The sequence below is a fragment of the Euprymna scolopes genome, chromosome 37 (genome assembly GCF_053919585.1).
Source record: "Euprymna scolopes isolate OS-2025 chromosome 37, ASM5391958v1, whole genome shotgun sequence".
In the NCBI taxonomy this organism is placed as follows: domain Eukaryota; kingdom Metazoa; phylum Mollusca; class Cephalopoda; order Sepiida; family Sepiolidae; genus Euprymna; species Euprymna scolopes.
Window position 1 is genome coordinate 80,983,777 of NC_136518.1, and position 20,066 is coordinate 81,003,842.

The 20,066-nt window shown below is 31.3% G+C and overlaps 1 protein-coding gene across 3 annotated transcripts in view; it reads left to right on the forward strand.

Annotated features, from left to right (window-relative positions):
* The window catches only part of LOC145261247 (spore coat polysaccharide biosynthesis protein SpsK-like), an 89,741-nt gene extending 71,730 nt beyond the window's left edge, over positions 1-18,011 (forward strand). For all 3 annotated transcript variants that reach the window (XM_080119633.1, XM_080119632.1, XM_080119631.1), the window contains exons 7-12: positions 2,344-2,485; positions 6,743-6,867; positions 8,548-8,643; positions 13,004-13,132; positions 14,347-14,456; positions 17,688-18,011. In XM_080119633.1, coding sequence (XP_079975759.1) covers positions 2,344-2,485; positions 6,743-6,867; positions 8,548-8,643; positions 13,004-13,132; positions 14,347-14,456; positions 17,688-17,781 — 696 coding nt within the window. In that variant the 3' untranslated portion in view covers positions 17,782-18,011. The remainder of the gene's footprint in view (positions 1-2,343; positions 2,486-6,742; positions 6,868-8,547; positions 8,644-13,003; positions 13,133-14,346; positions 14,457-17,687) is intronic.
* The last annotated feature ends 2,055 nt before the right edge of the window (positions 18,012-20,066 follow it).

The following is a 20,066-nucleotide window of genomic DNA, read 5'->3' on the forward strand; positions in this document are numbered from 1 at the left end:
CAAAGATAGGCTCGCAACGTCCTTCTGTGGGAGAGAGTTTGCAAGGAAACTGTCAAAACTTGATTGCTAAAAGTGCTGAAAATGTGCTTAAAAATTTTGTGATAACATGTGTTTTTTTTTTGTTGCTTTTTTTGTCGCTGCGAGAAATGTAGCTTTTTGTTCATTCAACTACAAAAACATTAAAACTTTAAAAACTTTTTCACTAAATCTAAAAATGCCAATGATTCAAGAAATAAGCAAGCAATTTTGGTTTACATTTCCACAAGAATTTCATGTCTTATGACTTTGAGTCTTTAATGGCTAAAAACATAAAATCTGAAAAGGTGGAAAACAAGTAATAATTAAAAAAAATCTATATATATAAAAGCAAAAATGTATGTATGTATGTATGTACGTACGCTTCTCGATATCCACAAAAGGCTTCTTTCAGAGAAGCGCTCGCTCGCTTCACAACTTCTTAAAACTTTTTATATCATCTATAAATTGTAATATCTCACACTTAACCATGGAGCTCGCCTGTCTATTTAATTTTATTGACTTTCAAACTTTAATTATTCCACATTTCCCGCATCGGCACGCGTTACATTCGGTTTTTGGTATAAACAAAAAGCGAAACTCGACTCTAATCACAGGCCGAAAGTCAGTCGTCTCTAGAGAGCTAAGTAATGTTTGGTCAATGTCGACTTCGTCATCATATCAGACGGTAGCTTTCATTTCGAGATGAGATGCTCCCCCTAATAAACAGGGAGCGGGTTTTTAAAAACAAACAAACCGATTTTTTAGCTGTCCCGCAGAAAATGCTAACTGCTGAATACCTATTGCCGTCACATCAATCAAAAACGCGCACCTGTTTTTTTTCACACTTTACTATTTTCCAACTGCGCGTCGTCAAGGCTTCGTTTTTTTTTCACGGACACCTGTTTTTCTTCGGGTTTTTTTCACACACACCTACAAACACCCAGGCAACGCTGGGTACCCCTCGCTAGTAAAAAATAAAATCAAAATTGACTAAACCTTTCCAAATTGTTGGCATTTGATCAGAAACATTTGATTATATATACACTGTTTTTTGTCTCTATCAACTGCGCCACGGGCCCCGATCTTATAAATCCACGTTTATTTATTATCTGATCTTCCATAGTCGGATCCGTACCGATTGGTATATATATTATTCCTTAATTGGAATTCATTTTTGAGATGATCATTATATATATTAATTTATTTAAAAAAAATTTTTTTAATTTTTTTAAATAAATTAATATATATAATGATCATCTCAAAAATGAATTCCAATTAAGGAATAATATATATACCAATCGGTACGGACCCGACTATGGAAGATCAGATAATAAATAAACGTGGATTTATAAGATCGGGGCCCGTGGCGCAGTTGATAGAGACGTTGAATCTCTACATTGTCTGAAGATAGCGGTTTCAATCCCACCCAAAGCGTGCCAGAGGTTTACTTGGCCAGAAAATGTGGTGAGACGACAACAACTACGGATGGCAGAGAATGCAGTTAGGAGATTCGAAGTTCCTATCCGTCACGGTTACCACCTGACGAAGGCCAGAGGAATAGTTGGCCGAAACGTTGTGAATAAACAAAACCAATAAAAGATGAAAAACAACAACTAATAAAGATGAGAATAATAGTCCGAAATAAAAATAAATTAATAAACCCCCAAAATGTTAAATAATACTATTTCAATGTTAAGCATGACTGACCAAAAAAATATTATTTCAAATTTAAGTATGACAAGCCAAAAAATACTATTTCAAACTTAAGCACGACTGATCAAAATAATACTATTTCAAATTTAATTATGCCAGAAGCCAAAAATATTATTACAAACTTAAGCATGATTGGCCAAATATATACTATTTCAAACTTAAGCATAAAATACTATTTCAAATTTAAGCATGACAGATCAATAAATTACAAGCTTAAGCACAACCCACTCTTACCACCAGTTATCTAATGATTGTTCAGGGGCACTATGTGTACTGGTATTAAATCGGAATAATTCTTCTAGGCTAGTTGCTCTACAAGACTTGAAAGTCTAGTTTATTCTACTATTTCATGTTGATAATGTTGGTAATTGCTGCACCATCATCACCACTTCTAACCATGATTATTATTTATAAATTTTTATTTATTTTTTAAAATATTTTTCTTCTTTAACACATTCTCACTGTTCCAGTCCTTAGCTCCCTCTTCCTCACTTCGTTTTACTATTTCAATCTTTGTGACTAGTTGCTCTTCCAAAACTTGAAAGTCTTGTTTATCCTACTATTTCACTCTTCCAGTCCTTGAGTCTCTTTGTTTTCTTTTTGTTAACTCAGGCAAACAAAGTCAATTGTGAAGCTGTATTGCACATTGCAAAACTTGGAAGCGAACGCAAGATAAAAGTGGTTGCTTTCTCTACTGATTATGTGTTTAATTCTCCAATTCCAGAGAATTTCCAAGAAGGTATCAACATAAACGGTATGTATGCAAACATTAATCCATTGTTTGATAGATTTGTAGAAATAGAGAATAGCCTCAGATGTGAGAAGTGTTTAATGTAAAAAATCCGTTTGATTATTGGAATTCTTTGAGATGACTAATTCGTATATTTATTTATTTGTATATTTATTTTTTTGTATATTTATTTATTCGTATATTTATTTATTTATTTGTATATTTATTTATTTATTTATATATTTATTTGTATATTTATTTATTTAGTTGTATATTTATTTATTTATATATTTATTTATTTGTATATTTATTAATTTATTTATTTGTATATTTATTAATTTGTTTGTATATTTATTTATTTGTATATTTATTTATTAATTTATTTTTATATTTATTTATTTGTATATTTATTTATTTATTTGTATATTTATTAATTATTATTTGTATATTTATCAATTTATTTGTATATTTATTTATTTGTTTGTATATTTATTTATTTATCTGTATATTTATTTATTTATTTGTATATTTATTTATTTGTATACTTATTTATTTATTTGTATATTTATTTATTTATTTGTATATTTATTTATTTATTTGTATATTTATTTATTTATTTGTATATTTATTTATTTGTTTGTATATTTATTTATTTGTATACTTATTTATTTGTTTGTATATTTATTTATTTATTTGTATATTTATTTATTTATTTGTATACTTATTTATTTGTTTGTATATTTATTTATTTATTTGTATATTTATTTATTTATTTGTATATTTATTTATTTATTTGTATATTTATTTATTTGTATACTTATTTATTTATTTGTATATTTATTTATTTGTATATTTATTTACTTGTAAATTTATTTATTTATATCTATTTTATTCATTTATTTATTTGTTTATTTATTTGTATATTTATTTATTTATTTGTATATTTATTTATGTATTTATTTGTATATTTATTTATTTATTTGTATATTTATTTATTTGTATATTTATTTATTTATTTGTATATTTATTTATTTGTATATTAATTTATTTGTTTGTATATTTATTTATTTATTTGTATATTTATTTATTTGTATATTTATTTATTTGTTTGTATATTTATTTATTTGTTTGTATATTTATTTATTCGTATATTTATTTATTTATTTGTATATTTATTTATGTATTTATTTGTATATTTATTTATTTATTTGTATATTTATTTATGTATTTATTTGTATATTTATTTATTTATTTGTATATTTATTTATTTGTATATTTATTTATTTATTTGTATATTTATTTATTTGTATATTAATTTATTTGTTTGTATATTTATTTATTTATTTGTATATTTATTTATTTGTATATTTATTTATTTGTTTGTATATTTATTTATTTGTTTGTATATTTATTTATTCGTATATTTATTTATTTATTTGTATATTTATTTGTTTGTTTGTTTATTTATTTGTATATTTATTTATTTGTTTATTTATTTGTTTATTTATTATTTTGTTTATTTATTTATTTATTTTTTATTTGTTTGTTTTACTTTTATTTATTTATTTGTTTATTTATTTATTTGTTTATTTATTTATTTGTTTGTATTTATTTATTTGTTTGTATTTTTATTTATTTATTTGTATATTTATTTATTTATTAATATATTTATTTGTTTGTTTATTTATTTGTTTGTTTATTTATTTATTTTTTTTTTTATTTATTCATTTATTTTTATATTTATTTATTTGTTTATCTATTTATTTATTTGTATATTTATTTATTTATTTTATTTATTTATTTGTTTGTTTATTTATTTATTTGTTTATTTATTTACTTGTATGTATATTTATTTATGTATTTGTTTATTTATTTGTTTATTTATTTCTTTGTTTGTTTATTTATTTATTTGTTTGTATATTTATTTATTTATTTGTTTATTTATTTATTTATTTGTTTATTTAATTATTAATTTATCAATTATTTGCAGACTGTTTTGCTCATCTTTATAATTGTTGTTTCATGACGTTTCGGCCAACTATCCCTCTGGCTTTCGTCAGGTTGTAAACCGTGATAGGATAGGAGAAGCGTCGTGAAACAACAACTATAAAGATGAGGATAACAGTCCTCCTATAAATAAATAGAATATACAAATCATTCATCTCAAAGAATTCCAATAATTTAATAATGGACAATTTGGTACAGATGTTATATAGTTATTCATGTTATGACTAATGTAAGAGTCTTATTATATAGCTTGTTGTATCTTGGTGAGAGGGTTTAAGAGGAATGTTGAAGGACTCAGAGAGAGAGATGTGTTTCTAAGAGTGATAGAGAGTTCTAGAAAGAGATGTTGTTGTAAGAGACTTAGAGAGATTGTTCATGTTATGATTCTTATATTTTAAATGTTCATTCCTTAGATTAATAGATGTGTTGCTATGTGAAGCTCTTGGAGTGAGGAGATAGTGTTCACTGTTCAGACATTGTGTAGACATGAAATATTGATGTCACGACATTTTATAACACAGACATATAATAACAATACAATTTACCTTTTTGTAGGAATCACAAACACAAGACGACGTTCTACAAAAATACAGTTGAGTTTATTCTTCACACGACCGGCCGTGATTTCCATCAACAAGAATTCAAAGCTTACATTTTAGTTTCCAAGTGATCGTCTTGCTTCCTAGACGCTTCCCAGGCCCTCTCTCAGTTTCTCACTGACTGACTTCCTTTACTCTCAAGTTTTTCTCTATCCCTAGAACTTTCTATTTTCCGTGACGTCATACACATGTTAAAACATGTGCCTTCTTTCACGTGTTCTGGACATGCGTGTCCAAAACTTTTCCTATTTCTACAAAAGGAATTTTAACCTATACTCAGTAACCTATTTTTCCAATATGTTAAAAACATTATCTTATAAGCTGCATTCTTTCAATTTAAAATCTCATAACAAACTTGACAGTTCACATTCTTTTCTTGAAATATTTTATCTATATTCTAAACAATTGTTTGTTTTACATTTTTAAATTCTCACACGTAATCTATTTCTAAACCTAAATTACGAGGTTCGAATTTCGTCTATTGCTATTTCATTTTCATTTTAACTAAACTCTCTATTTTTATACTTACATGAAAAGGGGACAGCCCTTATCATGTAATACGGACCCGGCAATGGAAGATCAGATAAAAAAAAAAAAACTTAGATTTATAAAACCCAAAAATCCAACCTTGATCACCCTTCGGGGCCCATGGCGCAGTGGGTAGAGTTGTTGAATCTTTACAGTCCCAGGTGAATATTGTCTGATGGTAGCAGTTTCAATCCTATCCAAAGCCAGCCCGAGGATTAATTGGCCAAAACGTGGTGCGATGACAACAACTATGGAAGACAGTAGTTAAGAGATTCAGCACTTCTATCTCGTTGCGATTAACCATCTGATGAAGGCCAGAGGAATAGTTGGCTGAAACGTTGTGAAACAATAACTAAGAAATTTGAAAATAACAGTTCGTGAATAAATAAATAAGTAAAAAATCCAATTTTTATAGTTATATGCAGAAATAATCAAAATGTTAGATTTTATTGTTTATTTAAATAAATATTACATTAATAATACTAATTTGAAAAATATGCAAGTCATGACAAACATACATATCTACAGAAACACGCAAAGTGGTCACATAATGATACTAATACAGAAATGAAAAAAAAATTATCTTCTAAGGGAGTTAACTCCCTTTTTAACATTCAGGTGAAAATTAAGAATTATGTCCCTTACATTAGTTGAGCTATTCTTAAGAAAAGTAAATAATGCAGATTTTTAGGACATTATTTAAAATTGTCTTCATTTTAGCAATATTACTAGCTGGAACAATCTTTTTCAAAGAAAACTAAGGAAAAACACATTATTTTCTAGCAAACAACATGGGGAAATGGAAGATAAATATCAAATCATAGTTAAATATCTATATGTCAGGTACGTTGCTATTTGGGTCTAACTTTAAGCCTCTGACAACATAATTATATAGGAAACAATTCAAAACAAAGCCCAGAATAAATGCCTCCTATTTAATTGTCTTACTGCGATGGTTGGATTAGACAAAAGATCAAGCTTAATGTGCGCTGTGACTATTATTGGATGTTACAAGGGCATTTAGTAATGACCTCTATTCGGACAGACAAACTTGATAAGGAGTTAGCAGTTTAAGGAGGACGAGGAGTGTAAAACCACATTTGGCATATTTAAAAACTCAACATATATTTTTGTTATTAAATTGCAGACAAAGACATTGGACTCACAGAAGAAGCACCAAAAAATCCTCCGAATCTCTATGGAGAAAGCAAACTTAATGCCGAGAAAGCTCTTTTACGTGAGGTGCCAACATCACTCATCATCCGAACTTCAGTATGTATTTTTACCAGTTATGGGATTCCATTTCTTTTATTTCAATATGAAATCTATTATTTTGCTGAATAAGTTTGTTTTTATTTTGTCTATGAAGATAACTATTAGGTTGTGTAGTAATGGGTGTGTAGTGATAGTGTTTTGTTTTGTGTAATTTTATATGATACAAATAGAGAATGCAGTATTCTACAGAATTCTATAATATTTTATTATATGTATTGTATTATTTGTATTGTATCGTTTGTATTGTATTATGTGTGTTGCATTGTATTGTTCATGTTCTATTATCTGTGTTGTATCATTTGTGTTATATTATTTCTATTGTATCATTTGTAGTTAGCTGAATGGGAAATGTTGAGGATTTTCAGCGTTATTAGTAGGGCTATGACAACAGCATATTCTTTTCCTTGTTTTGATTCTCACGTATATATCCATTGGTATATTATATGTTTTCATGTAGAGTGATGTGGTTCTCAGTTGTATTAATTGTGTCTGTGTCATATATTTACTCGAGAGTAAAAAATGGAAAGAATATGCTGTTGTTTTAGCCCTAGTTATTAGGCCATGAAATTTTCATTTTGAAAGCGTCAGAGTTTATGGATTAATTTATTTAATAACTTGTTTTTCTGTGGTGCACATTGGAAAACTCGTTTTTTTTTTCTGTTTAAAGTGTGTAGGAATCTTTTGTGGGGTGTGTATAAGTTCTGCTAGTCTGAGTGGAAAAGGTTGAGGATTTTAGATGTGTATCCATTATTTTATTCTTCAGAGTTTACAGAACTTGTAGAATTCTAACTTTTTCTGTGGTGCATTTTTTTTTTCTGAATAATCTATTTCTGTAGACATATGGAAATATATCTAGCATAATCTATTATATCTATAAAAGTGAGAATGTGTGTGTGTGAGAGAGAGAGAACAATTCTCAACCTATATACTCAACAAATTTTTTATCTACAGATTTGAAATTTTGTATATAGGGTATTTAGACATATAGAAATATATCTAGCATAATCTTTCTATTATATCTATAAAAGTGAGAATGTGTGTGTGTGTGTGTGTGTGTGTGTGAGAGAGAGAGAGAGAGAGAGAGAGAGAGAAAGAACAATTCTCAACCTATATATTCAACAAATTTTTTATCTACAGATTTGAAAATTTGTATATAGGGTATTCAGACATATAGAAATATATCTAGCATAATCTATCTATTATATCTATAAAAGTAAGAATGTGTGTGAGAGAGAGAGAGAGAACAATTCTCAACCAATTCTCAATATATTTAAAACAACAGACTGTAAGAAATGAGAGAAAACTTTGTTAATCCAGTTGTGGTGTATAGTGGGTAACTTGGGGAAGCAAAATTGTAGGCGTTTTGTTTTCAATGAATCTCTATTTAATTTTGTAAGTTGTATTGGAATCTATGGAGCTTCAAAATGGTGATTACAAACAATAACAATAGGCAATATCACTAACAAATATCAGTCAGCAACAGATCAAACATAAAATTAATATCAATAATGAAGCAATGAATTTAGCAGCCAAATTTAAAATCAACTACAGAGCCAACCAGTTAGCATAAAAAGAGGCATTCCTTACTCTGAAATACAATGCATCCAATACTGAGGTACATCTAAAAATGCTATATTTATTACATTTATTCAATATATTTTTTCTTTTTTATTAAAGAGAGTCTACGGACCGGAAGAAATCAGGAAAAACTTTGTTAATCAAGTTGTAAGGAATCTTTCAACAGGTCAAGAGATGAAACTCCTTTCAGATGAAGTAAGTTAAATTTTATTGCTTTTTTTTTTTTGTCATTCATAAATCCTCAGACGTACCTCTCCATCGTACAGTATATCGATACTCTATGGCTGACTGGGATAGCTTCCATACATTTATATCAGATCTACATCTGCGTACCATGTTTAAAAAGGATGTGTCCTCTATAGTATCAGACCTGACGAAATGGTTAATTGTAGGTATAGACCGTTTCATACCCTCGAAAAAGTTCCAGCAAAAACCTAACAGCCAGCGATGGTTCTCTCCAGAATGTGCTGCTGCCATTGCGCACAGAAATCATTTTTTTCCATTGCTTCAAACGTAATAGATGTACTGAGACTAAAGCCGCTTTCAGGACTGCCAGCAACCATTGTAAGAAAGTAATAAAGAACGCAAATAGCAAACAGAATCCTCAACAGAAGCGTGTGCTCTATCTCAACTATCATCAATGGACCTGAGGTAATCTTATCAGCATCAGACAAAGCCAAACACTTTGCCAAGAACTTTGTAGCTAATTCTACCTTTTGCGACCAAGGCCGCCAACCTCCAATATTTCCTCCTATATCAGAAAATACACTATGTGATATACAAATATCTATATGTGATGTTGCTAAGCTAATCAAAAACATTGATTCCAGTAAAGCAATTGGCCCTGACGGTATTCAAATTATAGTACTCAAAAACTTCAACCAGAACTAGCACCCATACTTACAAAACTGTTTAAACGTTGTCTTCAGGAGAATTGCTTCCCATCACCCTGGAAAATCTCATCAATATGCCCTGTATTTAAGAATTCAGGTGATCGCTCATCTCTCTTTCAGTACAGGCCAATAAGTCTCCTGTGTGTCATGAGTAAGTTGCTGGAATCTGTGTTAAATAAAGAAGTAAAAATAACCTTTTTAGTGATATGGAATATGGTTTCCGTTCTGCTAGATCTACAGCAGATGTGCTTACAGTTATATCTCATACAATTAGCGAATCTCTCGATAGAGGCAACTTTTCTAGGGCAATTGCTCTTAACATATCAAAGGCCTTTGATAAGGTATAGCACAAAGGTTTACTTCACAAGATCTCCAGCTATGGTATAGTTGAAAATGTTTTCTCAATTATTAAATCATTTTTCTCTTATAAGTTCATAAGAGTACTGGTTGATAGGCAGAAATCAGAAACTCTCAGTATTAATGCTGGAGTCCCTCAGGGGTCCATCCTGTGCCCAACTCTTTTCTTGATCTACATTAATGATCTTCCAAATCACATCCTTACATCATTTGTAGAGATTTATGCTGATGACACTACCATCTATGGTAGCACATCTAAGACCGTGAACGACCAAGTTCTTTCCGATTCTCTCTCCTCTGATCTTAAGCATGTGGTACAATGGGGAAAGGAGTGGCTTGTTACTTTTAATGCATCTAAAACCAAGCTTCTCTCTTTACATCATCAACATTCTAATCCACATTTGTCATCAATTGAAATGAATGGCTCTCGTCTTCAGGAGGCCTCAAGTTTTGACAAGCTTCTGGGCTTGACCATTACTCCTGATCTTAAATGGAACACGTATATCAAATCTGTTGCCAAGGCCGCTGGAAAAATGGTGGGATCTTTCTATCGTTCCAGTAGATATCTCACTGCTGATGCTATTCTCTATCTATATAAGAGCCAGGTACGTCCAAGGATGGAATACTGTTGCCACATCTGGGCAGGAGCTGCTAGAAAGGACTTGTCCTGCCTTGATAGAGTTCAAAATAGACTTCATAGCCTCGTAGGCGATGTCCTTTTCTCTTTCCTGCAATCACTATCTCACAGAAGAGATGTTGCGAGTTTGTCTCTGCGTTATCGTTATTTTCATGGCAAGTGCTCAACTGAGATTCAATCTATGGTCCCCCCCCCCGCTTGCCAAACTTTCACAAGAAACACTTGTCAAGCTGAAAACACTATCAATAATTCCTCCCACTCCTTATCTGAGCCTAAACCTAAACGTAGATTCCATGAACAAAGCTTCTTTCTTAGAACTGCACGCCTGTGGAACTGTCTTCCATTTTCCTGCTTTCCAGCTGACTATAATCTGATTGTCTTCAAGTCCAACGTAAACAAGTTCTTGATGAGCCGTTCCACTTAAGTTTACAAATTTACCGAATTTCCATTACTGACAATTACTATATTGTCCAATTGACTACTGTACACTCTTAACCCTTATCCTTGAGTGGTCTCTGAGCCTTGATAAGTGGTTATGCCTATGTAAAAAAAAAAAAGAAAAAAAAAGAAGTTGATGCATGTATAAGATGTTTTTAACAGGATATATAACAAACATGGACAATACAAAGGGATGGAACACAGTTCTGTGGGGTTTTACATCTGGTCAGTGGGAAACACATCCTGTCCATCTTTGGGTTTTGTTTTGACCGATCTTGACAACTGCAAATGAAGATTCATTCCAAGGAAACGACCAGAAGTCTTGCATGTATTTTCAGCAACTTTTATTTCTAGAACATTTCTCCACTTGGAAAGTTGCACAGTTGTCCTAAGCTCTACATTCTAATAACCTTGCCCCGATAGCTTTCTCAGGGTTCAGAGCCATTACAACCGTTGTTGTTGCCCTAGTAGCACTACAAAATAACATATCTACCATTGTAGGTGCCGAATATATAACAATAAGGCATTTCTATATTCCTATCAATCAAATAAGTTAGCAGAAAAAAAAAATGACACAGACTGTGAAAAAATGGAATGACAAGCATGTTCTCAGTAAAAGGAAAAAAAGTAGAAGTTTTACGACCAAAGGAACTTATAAGTCATGGCAGAAGATTATAAAATCTTTAATTAAAATTCTGCTAATGATATCCTCTTCCACAAGTGAAAAAATGTGGTACCCCTTAAAAAAACAAAAAACAAAAGTCAAATTCAGAATTTATCATGGAAAAACGCCCCAATATACAAAGGACGTTCCAAAAGTAATACTTCCTATTTTTTATTCCACCAGAATGAATCAGAAAGGATTGCAAATTGAATTGTCATGATGACTGGACTTATGCATTCATAACTTGAAAATTTCATCTCTCTGTTGCAGACATTGATGGTGTGAGACTCCTAGAAAGGAACCCCTGTCATGGCCTATGTCAGAAGCAGAGAAGTGTCATTGAATTTCTCCATGCAGAAAAAATTGAATCGATCAGTATTCACTGGCCCTGTGGAACATTTATAAAGCCGATGCAGTTGATGTCAGCACAGTTAGGAGATGGGTTTGTCAATTTCAGAGTAGTTACAGATGTTAGTAACAAAGCGTGCTCTGGATTTTTATGGCTAAGGCATCGTTTATTCTGGCAAAAATGCATTGAGAATGCTGGTGACTATGTAGTAAAATAAATTCTGGAGAACAAAGGTTACTTGTTTTAATGGTATCACTCCCATCTTTGTAGCTCTTCAACTTTTGGTTTTTGAGTAGAAAAATAGGAGGCCTTACTTTTGGAATGACGCTTGTACTTGAGACTGGGAAAGGATTGGTGAATGAAGAATCTCAGGTTAGTAAATATTCCGGATTTTAAAAAAATATTTAGAATGCGTATCGAGTGTATACTTGGCATAATCACGGAAAAGTTTAATAATTAGAAATTTTTATCGCAAATTTACAAAATATGCAACAATGTAAGAGATGTAAATGCCTTTTTATATTATTTATTTATTTTTCATATATTTCTCAGGGTTCACACAAGCTTGAAAAGTTCTTGAATTTAGAAATTTTCCTTGAAAATCTATTATTTCTATTATGACCTTGAAAAATATATGAAAATATGGAAAATGTCTTGAGAAGGCCTTATTTCTATTATTACCTTGAAAAAATCTTTGAAAATATGGAAAATGCCTTGAAAAGGCTTTGAATTTTGAAATTTTCCTTGAAAATCTATTATTTCTATTATGACCTTGAAAAATCCTTGAAAATATGGAAAACATCTTGAAAAGGCCTCGAAAATCATATTCTTTATGTCCAGTAAAATTTGTGTCGGTGTATTAAAAATAAAATGCTTTCAGGAAGTCAGCCTCTTAAACAAAAACTGAACTGGCTAAGCTCAAAGAAATGCTTCAAACTAAACAAGAACTGAAAAAGATTCAAAATCACTGAATGATAAAGTTTAACTGTAAATAGTTGACTAGTTTTGTTGTGCGTTAGATAACTTTATCTAAATAATTGTGTGATCTTTAAAACTTTTTTGCTGTCAGTTATTATGTCCATTATTATTATTATTTATATATCAAATTTTGTTTTGAAAACTTGAATTTTGTCCGAGAAAGGCCTTGAAAAACATTGGAAAGTCCTTGAAACTAGACATTTAAAATTGGTTCGAATCCTGTTTTTTTGTTTTTGTAGGTATCATGTCCAACCTATAACATTGATCTTTGTGAGGCAGTGATGTTACTCATCAAGAAAGAATGTTCTGGAATCTATCACATCGTTGGACCGGAAGCCATGAGCAAGTACAAATGGGGTTTGAAAATTGTAAGTAAAAATGTTCTTTGGAAAAAGGTTCTGAATAAATTTTTGTTAAGTCAGCGTTAACAATGGAAGAAAAACATTCGCATTAACGTTCAACGAGTTAAATAATTTTATGACAGTGCTCTACTCAAGGAGGAGTGGAGGCTTAAAATATGATCATCCACATACAGTACTGTTTCACTATATCACAGCTCATCAGTGTGGCTAGACTAGCATCCATCCTTAGTTAAGGATTGAACCTACAACCGTCTAATTGATAATTGGCAATTCTAACCTCCAGCCCATGGGGCCAGTGCCTGTAAATGGCTTCATCAAATGCCCATTTATATAAACATTTGCTCACCACTTTTACAGTGCTCAATCTGCTTGTAAACAACAAACATTAACACTAATTAAGCAACGGGTGAAATCATTTTAAGACAGTCCTCTACACAAGGAGAGGGTGTTTAAAATATATATTTGGTGGATCCAAGTTGGGTGTATTTTCTTTGACAGGAATACCTTCTGTAAGCGAGCTCAAAGTAGGTACAGAGCAAACGTAAAGTAAGAATTGAAATAATGAAAAATTAAAAACATCATTTCAGTCTGACGTGATAATTTATTTTGCCTAAAATCAGGTACTTCAACCATGAAGAATAACTAATTACACAAATCAGGATATTCTACCAGATCTGAGAAACTAACTCAATTTCAAATATTTAAAAAATGGCCACTACTCCAGACGTGATTCACTTATCCTGTTTTAGGTAAATTACTTCTTCTTCTTCTTCTTCTTCTTCTTCTTCTTCTTATTCTTCTTATTATTATTATTCGTTAACTTCACAGTGTTGTGATGTTTTACACTGTTTTTTTTTTTCACTCAAGAGCAACCTTTTTCACCAAAGCTAGTGAGTATAGTTAAAGAGTCAATTAAATGGAAAGCACCTGACGTAGGATGTTTTCTGTGCCAAGAAGAACTGACTTCTGGAGTAAGGTGATGTTGTACTCGATTCCCAAGGAGTCCAACTGTTTCTCAAGATCATCTGGAATTGAGCCAAGCACATCTATGATGATTGGCACGATGGAAGTTTTCTTATTCCACAACCTAGCAATCCCCACCCTCAGTTTCTGATTATTATTATTATTATTATTATTATTATTATTATTATTATTATTATTATTATTATTATTTATTTGAAAAAACAATTTTATTCATTATTTCTTATTTTTAATTTCAGACTGATTACTTCAAGTTAGATTCTAAATTATTGCTCTCCAAAAGTGCTGAGGAGTTAAAATTATCAACACCCAGAGGGAAATTTTCTGCTCTTTCTACTCATAAGTTCAGGTAAGTTATTCAAATTTTTTTTTTTCACCTGTGTACAATCTCGGAAAAATATAATTTTGTTTTACTATAAATGAAACTTTTAATTCCAAATATGATAGTAAATGAAGATCATTGGTACCCGGTCTTTTGGAGGCCAGGACAAGTGTTTTAATGCATAGCAGCTTCTCCAGGGTACAGGTTTTTAGGGTTTAGTAAGTGGTTATTCAAGGGACGAGTGAACAAAAGTTCTGCTGGTGACACACCTATGTCTGGTGCACATGGGCGGGGACATGGAAATAGCCCAAAGATGACTATAATCAAACTTTAAAAAGTCCTAGTTTTTCAAAAACTACAAAGAATTTCCAGATCAACAAAAAAAAAAAATAAAAAATAAAATTAAAAGCCCAACGTGGTGAAAAATGACAAACTTTTGAAGTTGAGCAATTTTAAGTGCAGATATAGAACATATCATCCAGAAGCACTGACAGAGAATGCTGCCTTCCTTCTGTTTTTTTCTTTTTTACTCATTTTCACCCCAAACAAGGTGTATTACCACTTGGAACATATGGGAAGCAGGAAACAGGGAGGGAATTCCAAATCCCAGCAATCTAATTATTAAAGTATCTTTCCAGCATCTAGGGACCTTAACAGTGAAGGGGTGGAATTTTGCTACGGGTTGAGTTAGTTTGTGTATGCATGTCACAGAGGCAAGAGTGTTATGACTTTCTCGGTTTATCTTTATCCTGTGTTCTTCTGGGATGCAAAACTTATCATCATGTCCGTTCTTTTTGCTTGAATGAGTTTGCTATTTTTACTTTTACGTCTAAAAGGATTTTATGTTTTCCATTTTCTGATAATGGTTCCATTCTTTCTTGTACCATTTGACTGGATGTTCAAAATGCATTAATTTGCATATTTCCCAGTGGACCAACCCAGTCATGTTTGCTTTTGTATTTCTTTTGCTGCATTCATTTATAATGTGGTTTACTGCTTTGTCATGTTGTTCACAGAGTCTACATTTACTGTTTTCCTGGGATTTTATGTAGTTCGTTGTTTTGCACATGTGTCAGTTAAGATTTGGTTTCTTTATTGAGGTGTCCTTTTTTAGTTCTGTCCATTGTGTTTTTTGTGCACTATTCCTTGTATGGTCTTGAAGTGTTCTCAACTTTTTGCTTCCAGTTTTGGTGATTTTGGTTTTATATATTTTGGCAGTGGTAATTTGGTTCGGGTTATGTATTTTCAAGTTCTTTAATCGCATAAAGTATGTTGTCTGTACTTTTCTTTTTAAAAACTCATTTTCACTCCAAACAAGGAATATTGCCTCTTGAAACATAAAGGGCTATTGTTTGAGATCGTATCTAGCAGTGGTCCAAGGGGAATTGAGCATCGAGATGTTTGTTCACATTACATTTAATTTTCAGCAGGTTAGTACAGTCAGGGAAGTAGGAAACAGGGAGGGAATTCTAAAGTGTAGCAGTCCTAGAGAATGAAACTATTAGAGAAGAAGTAAATGAATGAAATAAAGATTTTGCTGCTTATTGGGTTAGTCAGGAGTATGTACATTGAGGAGACACAAGTGCTATGAGTTCATCAAAGTACAATCCATTAAAGTACTTGTAAAACAGGTGCAGACAGGTATACAACATTGTGGCGATGAGACAGAGGTTGTAGCTTGGATGACAGTGTAGAACCTATTAGATTTGTGACTCTTTTATGGACCGTCTAAGAGTTAGAAAGTAATGGTAGATGCACCAGCCCAGATGTGGCAACAATATCCCATGCATGGGCAGTTGTGGTCTTGTGAAGATATAGGATGTTCTCTATGTGATTAATTTTTTCGCACGGTAGAGGAAGTCCACGTTCTTTGCAGCTGCCTTGGCAGTGTCTTCAATGTATTTGTTTCAATTCATGTTATCTATGAATGTTAAGTTGAGGAGTTTGAAAGATGGGCTCTCGTGGAAGGATTTTATTTGTCATGGCAGTCGGTGATTGAGAAGTTGTTTTTTTTTTTTTTTTGTAGTTGTTAAAGGAAAGAAGCTTAATCTTAGTATCATCCACTTATGGCCACATTCAGTTCTCTCCCTTTTCTCACATGATCGGTATCATCATTTAGGTGCATTGTGCATGGTCTGAGTTCTTCTTTTGTTGATCTTATGAACTGTCCGCTTCCTTACAAATATTTTTCTTTTTTCATCATCAGCACCACCACCACCACCAACAACAACAACAACAATAACAATAGTAGTAGTAGTAGTAACAGGAGTGAGAGCACTAATCAAGACTCCACTGGAAGAGTGTAGATAGTGTTATGTTATAGAAGGCGTTCTCATTTCCTTCTCCCTCTCCTCTGTCGACCCCATGAAAGTAACCAAACAAATAAAAGAAATACTTTGAACTCACTTTTTTTGTGAGACACTTTTATTTCCTGTCCGGGTTTTCCATTTTACATAACACATTTTCACAGAGCTGTCACCAGCTAGCGGAAATTTTCTGTCGTCTGCTCTCTTTCTGTCTGCTGCTCATGCCATCACGTCTCCACCATTCCACTCTCTCTGCCTTTCTGCTGCTGCTGCTGCTGCTATTTCCGCATGACGTCACCAGTCCTGCTACCTCCTACTACTTCCTACTACTCCTCTCTCTCTATTTCACTGCAGCTACTGCTGTCTACGCGACATTGTCACACATTATGGTACAAGAGTATTAGAACACTGAAGAAGCTTATTGCCACCCATATCCCAGTGAAGACTATTGGTTGTGGCCATCGATTAATCAATGATGAGCGTCTGTTGTGATAACACAGTCATTTTCAAATATTATCAAAAGAGGTGACGATTATTGTCACTCAGTAAACACCATCGGTTATTATCAGTGAGTAATCTTTGATGATGACTTCTGGGAGGATTCCTAGTGAGACCTCCTCCTCTTCTTCTTCATCATCAAAGCCTGAATGTTATTATTATGACTAATAGGAGAAAAAACAATGGGGGAAAAGAAAAAAGAAAGCAAATTCAAATAATCCTTATTTATTTACTTTTTTACACCCCAACCAAGGCATAGGGGCTACTATTTAGGACCATATCTAACGAGGAGTTGAGCAGCGAAATATCTGTTCACATTACAAAATTATCAAATTGAGGCATCTTATTAGTTTAGTTTTGATCTCGCAGCTTGGATTCGTCAAAAGTAAAGCTTGTTTCTATTTCCGAATATTTCTTCTGTTGTCAAGATATCATTTTTTTTTTTTACTTTCAGAACTGAATTTCCTAATTTCAAGTTCCGGACTATGACTGAATCTCTTCGACAGTGGGAAGATTCAAAAGAATATTTTCCAATTGTGAATTGTTGAAAGAATTTAAAAAATAAAAAATAAAACGACTAGAAACACTGATGCGTAAAGTTGGGGGAAAACGTTTTCATTTTTTTTTAATTCATGATTTCTTTATCATCAACTCAACAGAAATAAAAAAAAGAAAAATATTTTAAATCGTAAGGAAATCGATTTAAAAAAAAAATCAATAATCTGAATCGGGAAACAGCTGACTTTTTATATCTGAATAAATAAATAACACTTATTGATATAATTTTTTAATATAATTTTTTAATATAATTTTTAATGATTTGAATAGGATGACATTTTATATTTTGAACTGAGGTTACGTGAATTTGTTACCAGTTTTCTTTTACTTGCATAATATACATTTTATATTTTGTGCTTAAAATAGTGAATTATCATCCTTATGTTGTATAATCATCTAAATGTTGATATGCGTACTTGGAACGAAGGGTTCATCCTGATGTGTATAAGAAATGTCACTAAATGTCTATTGTTGGTGATTCTTCACTATGTGAACCCTAGTTTATGTTGTTGCTTTCTATTTATGATATATTCATATCTAATTGTTCATATGCAGGTGTGTGTGTGTGTGTGTATGTGTGTGTGTGTGTGTGTGTGTGTGAGTGTGTGTGTGTGTGAGTGTGTGTGTGAGTGTGTGTATGTGTGTGTGAGTGTGTGTGTGTGAGTGTGTTTGTGTGTGAGTGTGTTTGTGTGTGAGTGTGTGTGTGTGTGTGTGTGAGTGTGTGTGTGTGAGTGTGTGTGTGTGTGTGTGTGTGTGTGTGTGTGTGTGTGTGTGTGTGTGTGTGTGTGTGTGTGATACATGTATTTTGGACATACCTTAACTTCATGCATCGTTGATCTTGTCCACCTGGAATTCATCTTGTTCTGGGAGGCTGGAAACATGTTTGGACAAATATTCATCCACTTCCAAGAACGATGATTGGTTTTATATAGTCTTTTATTCAGTTTCCAGGTTTCGATTGCAGGAGAATGGAAAGTGAATACCATTGCTTGCATGGTTTGCTTCTAGGTCTCTATTTTCACACATGTCAGCTCCCACCCCAGTGAAGGGGGGGGACGACCTGTTAAACTGTCTGCTCTTCTTTACATCCAAATTCTAACTATCTGATCTCTAGAGAGCTGATTGGCTGATAGGAAGGGCGCAGTGGACACTAGAAAGCTGATTGGCTAACTAAAATCTCAATAGAAGATGCGTATATAAAAACGACAAACAACCACAAAATTCGTGCATAAGCCTGAAGAGTACTAGAGTGGATGAAATGCGGAATATTCAGTGTAACTTAATCGCCATATATATTTTATAACTTACTAACTAGCTCTACCTACGTATTGAGCACTTTTGAAGTAAATACTTAGTTTTACACATAAATTTATACTTTCGTATACTAATTTATGTGAGTAAATTAAGTAGTTATATATATATATATATATATGTATATATATATATATGTATATATATATATATATGTATATATATATATATGTATATATATATATATATGTATATATATATATATGTATATGTATATATATGTATATATATATGTATGTATATATATATGTATGTATGTATATATATGTATATGTATATATATGTATATGTATATATATATGTATGTATGCATATATGTATGTATATATATATGTGTATATATATGTGTATATATATATACACATATATATATACATACATATATGTGTGTATATATACATATATGTGTGTATATATATATGTAGATATATATATATATATATATATATATATATATATATATATATATATATATATAATGTTTAATTATGCCTTTTTTTATTTTTTCGATTTTTATCTTTGTGTGGAAATCAAAAAATGTTAATATATGTCCCATATATATCACAAACGTTTTCCATTCATCCTCGAATCATCTTCGGGTGAGATTCAAATGCTGGGGTGTTTTTTTATGCCATTATGGAGTCAAATTCTGGGGTGAATAATTTAGGTCACATGAAAAGGATATGGGGGTTACGACATGCATTTAAAAATATTGTTACTGTTTGAAAGGTGACGTTGATTCCAGGTTTTGGGGTTTTTACACTTTTGACATATATTAACATTTCTGATTGTCAAAAAAGGTAAAAATCGAAAAAATAAAAAGAAACTCTGTTATTTTTAATAATGTTTGTATGTATATATATATATATAGATACATATATATATATATATATATATATATATATATATATATATATATATATATATAGATAGATAGATAGATATATTCTGTATACATGCTGTA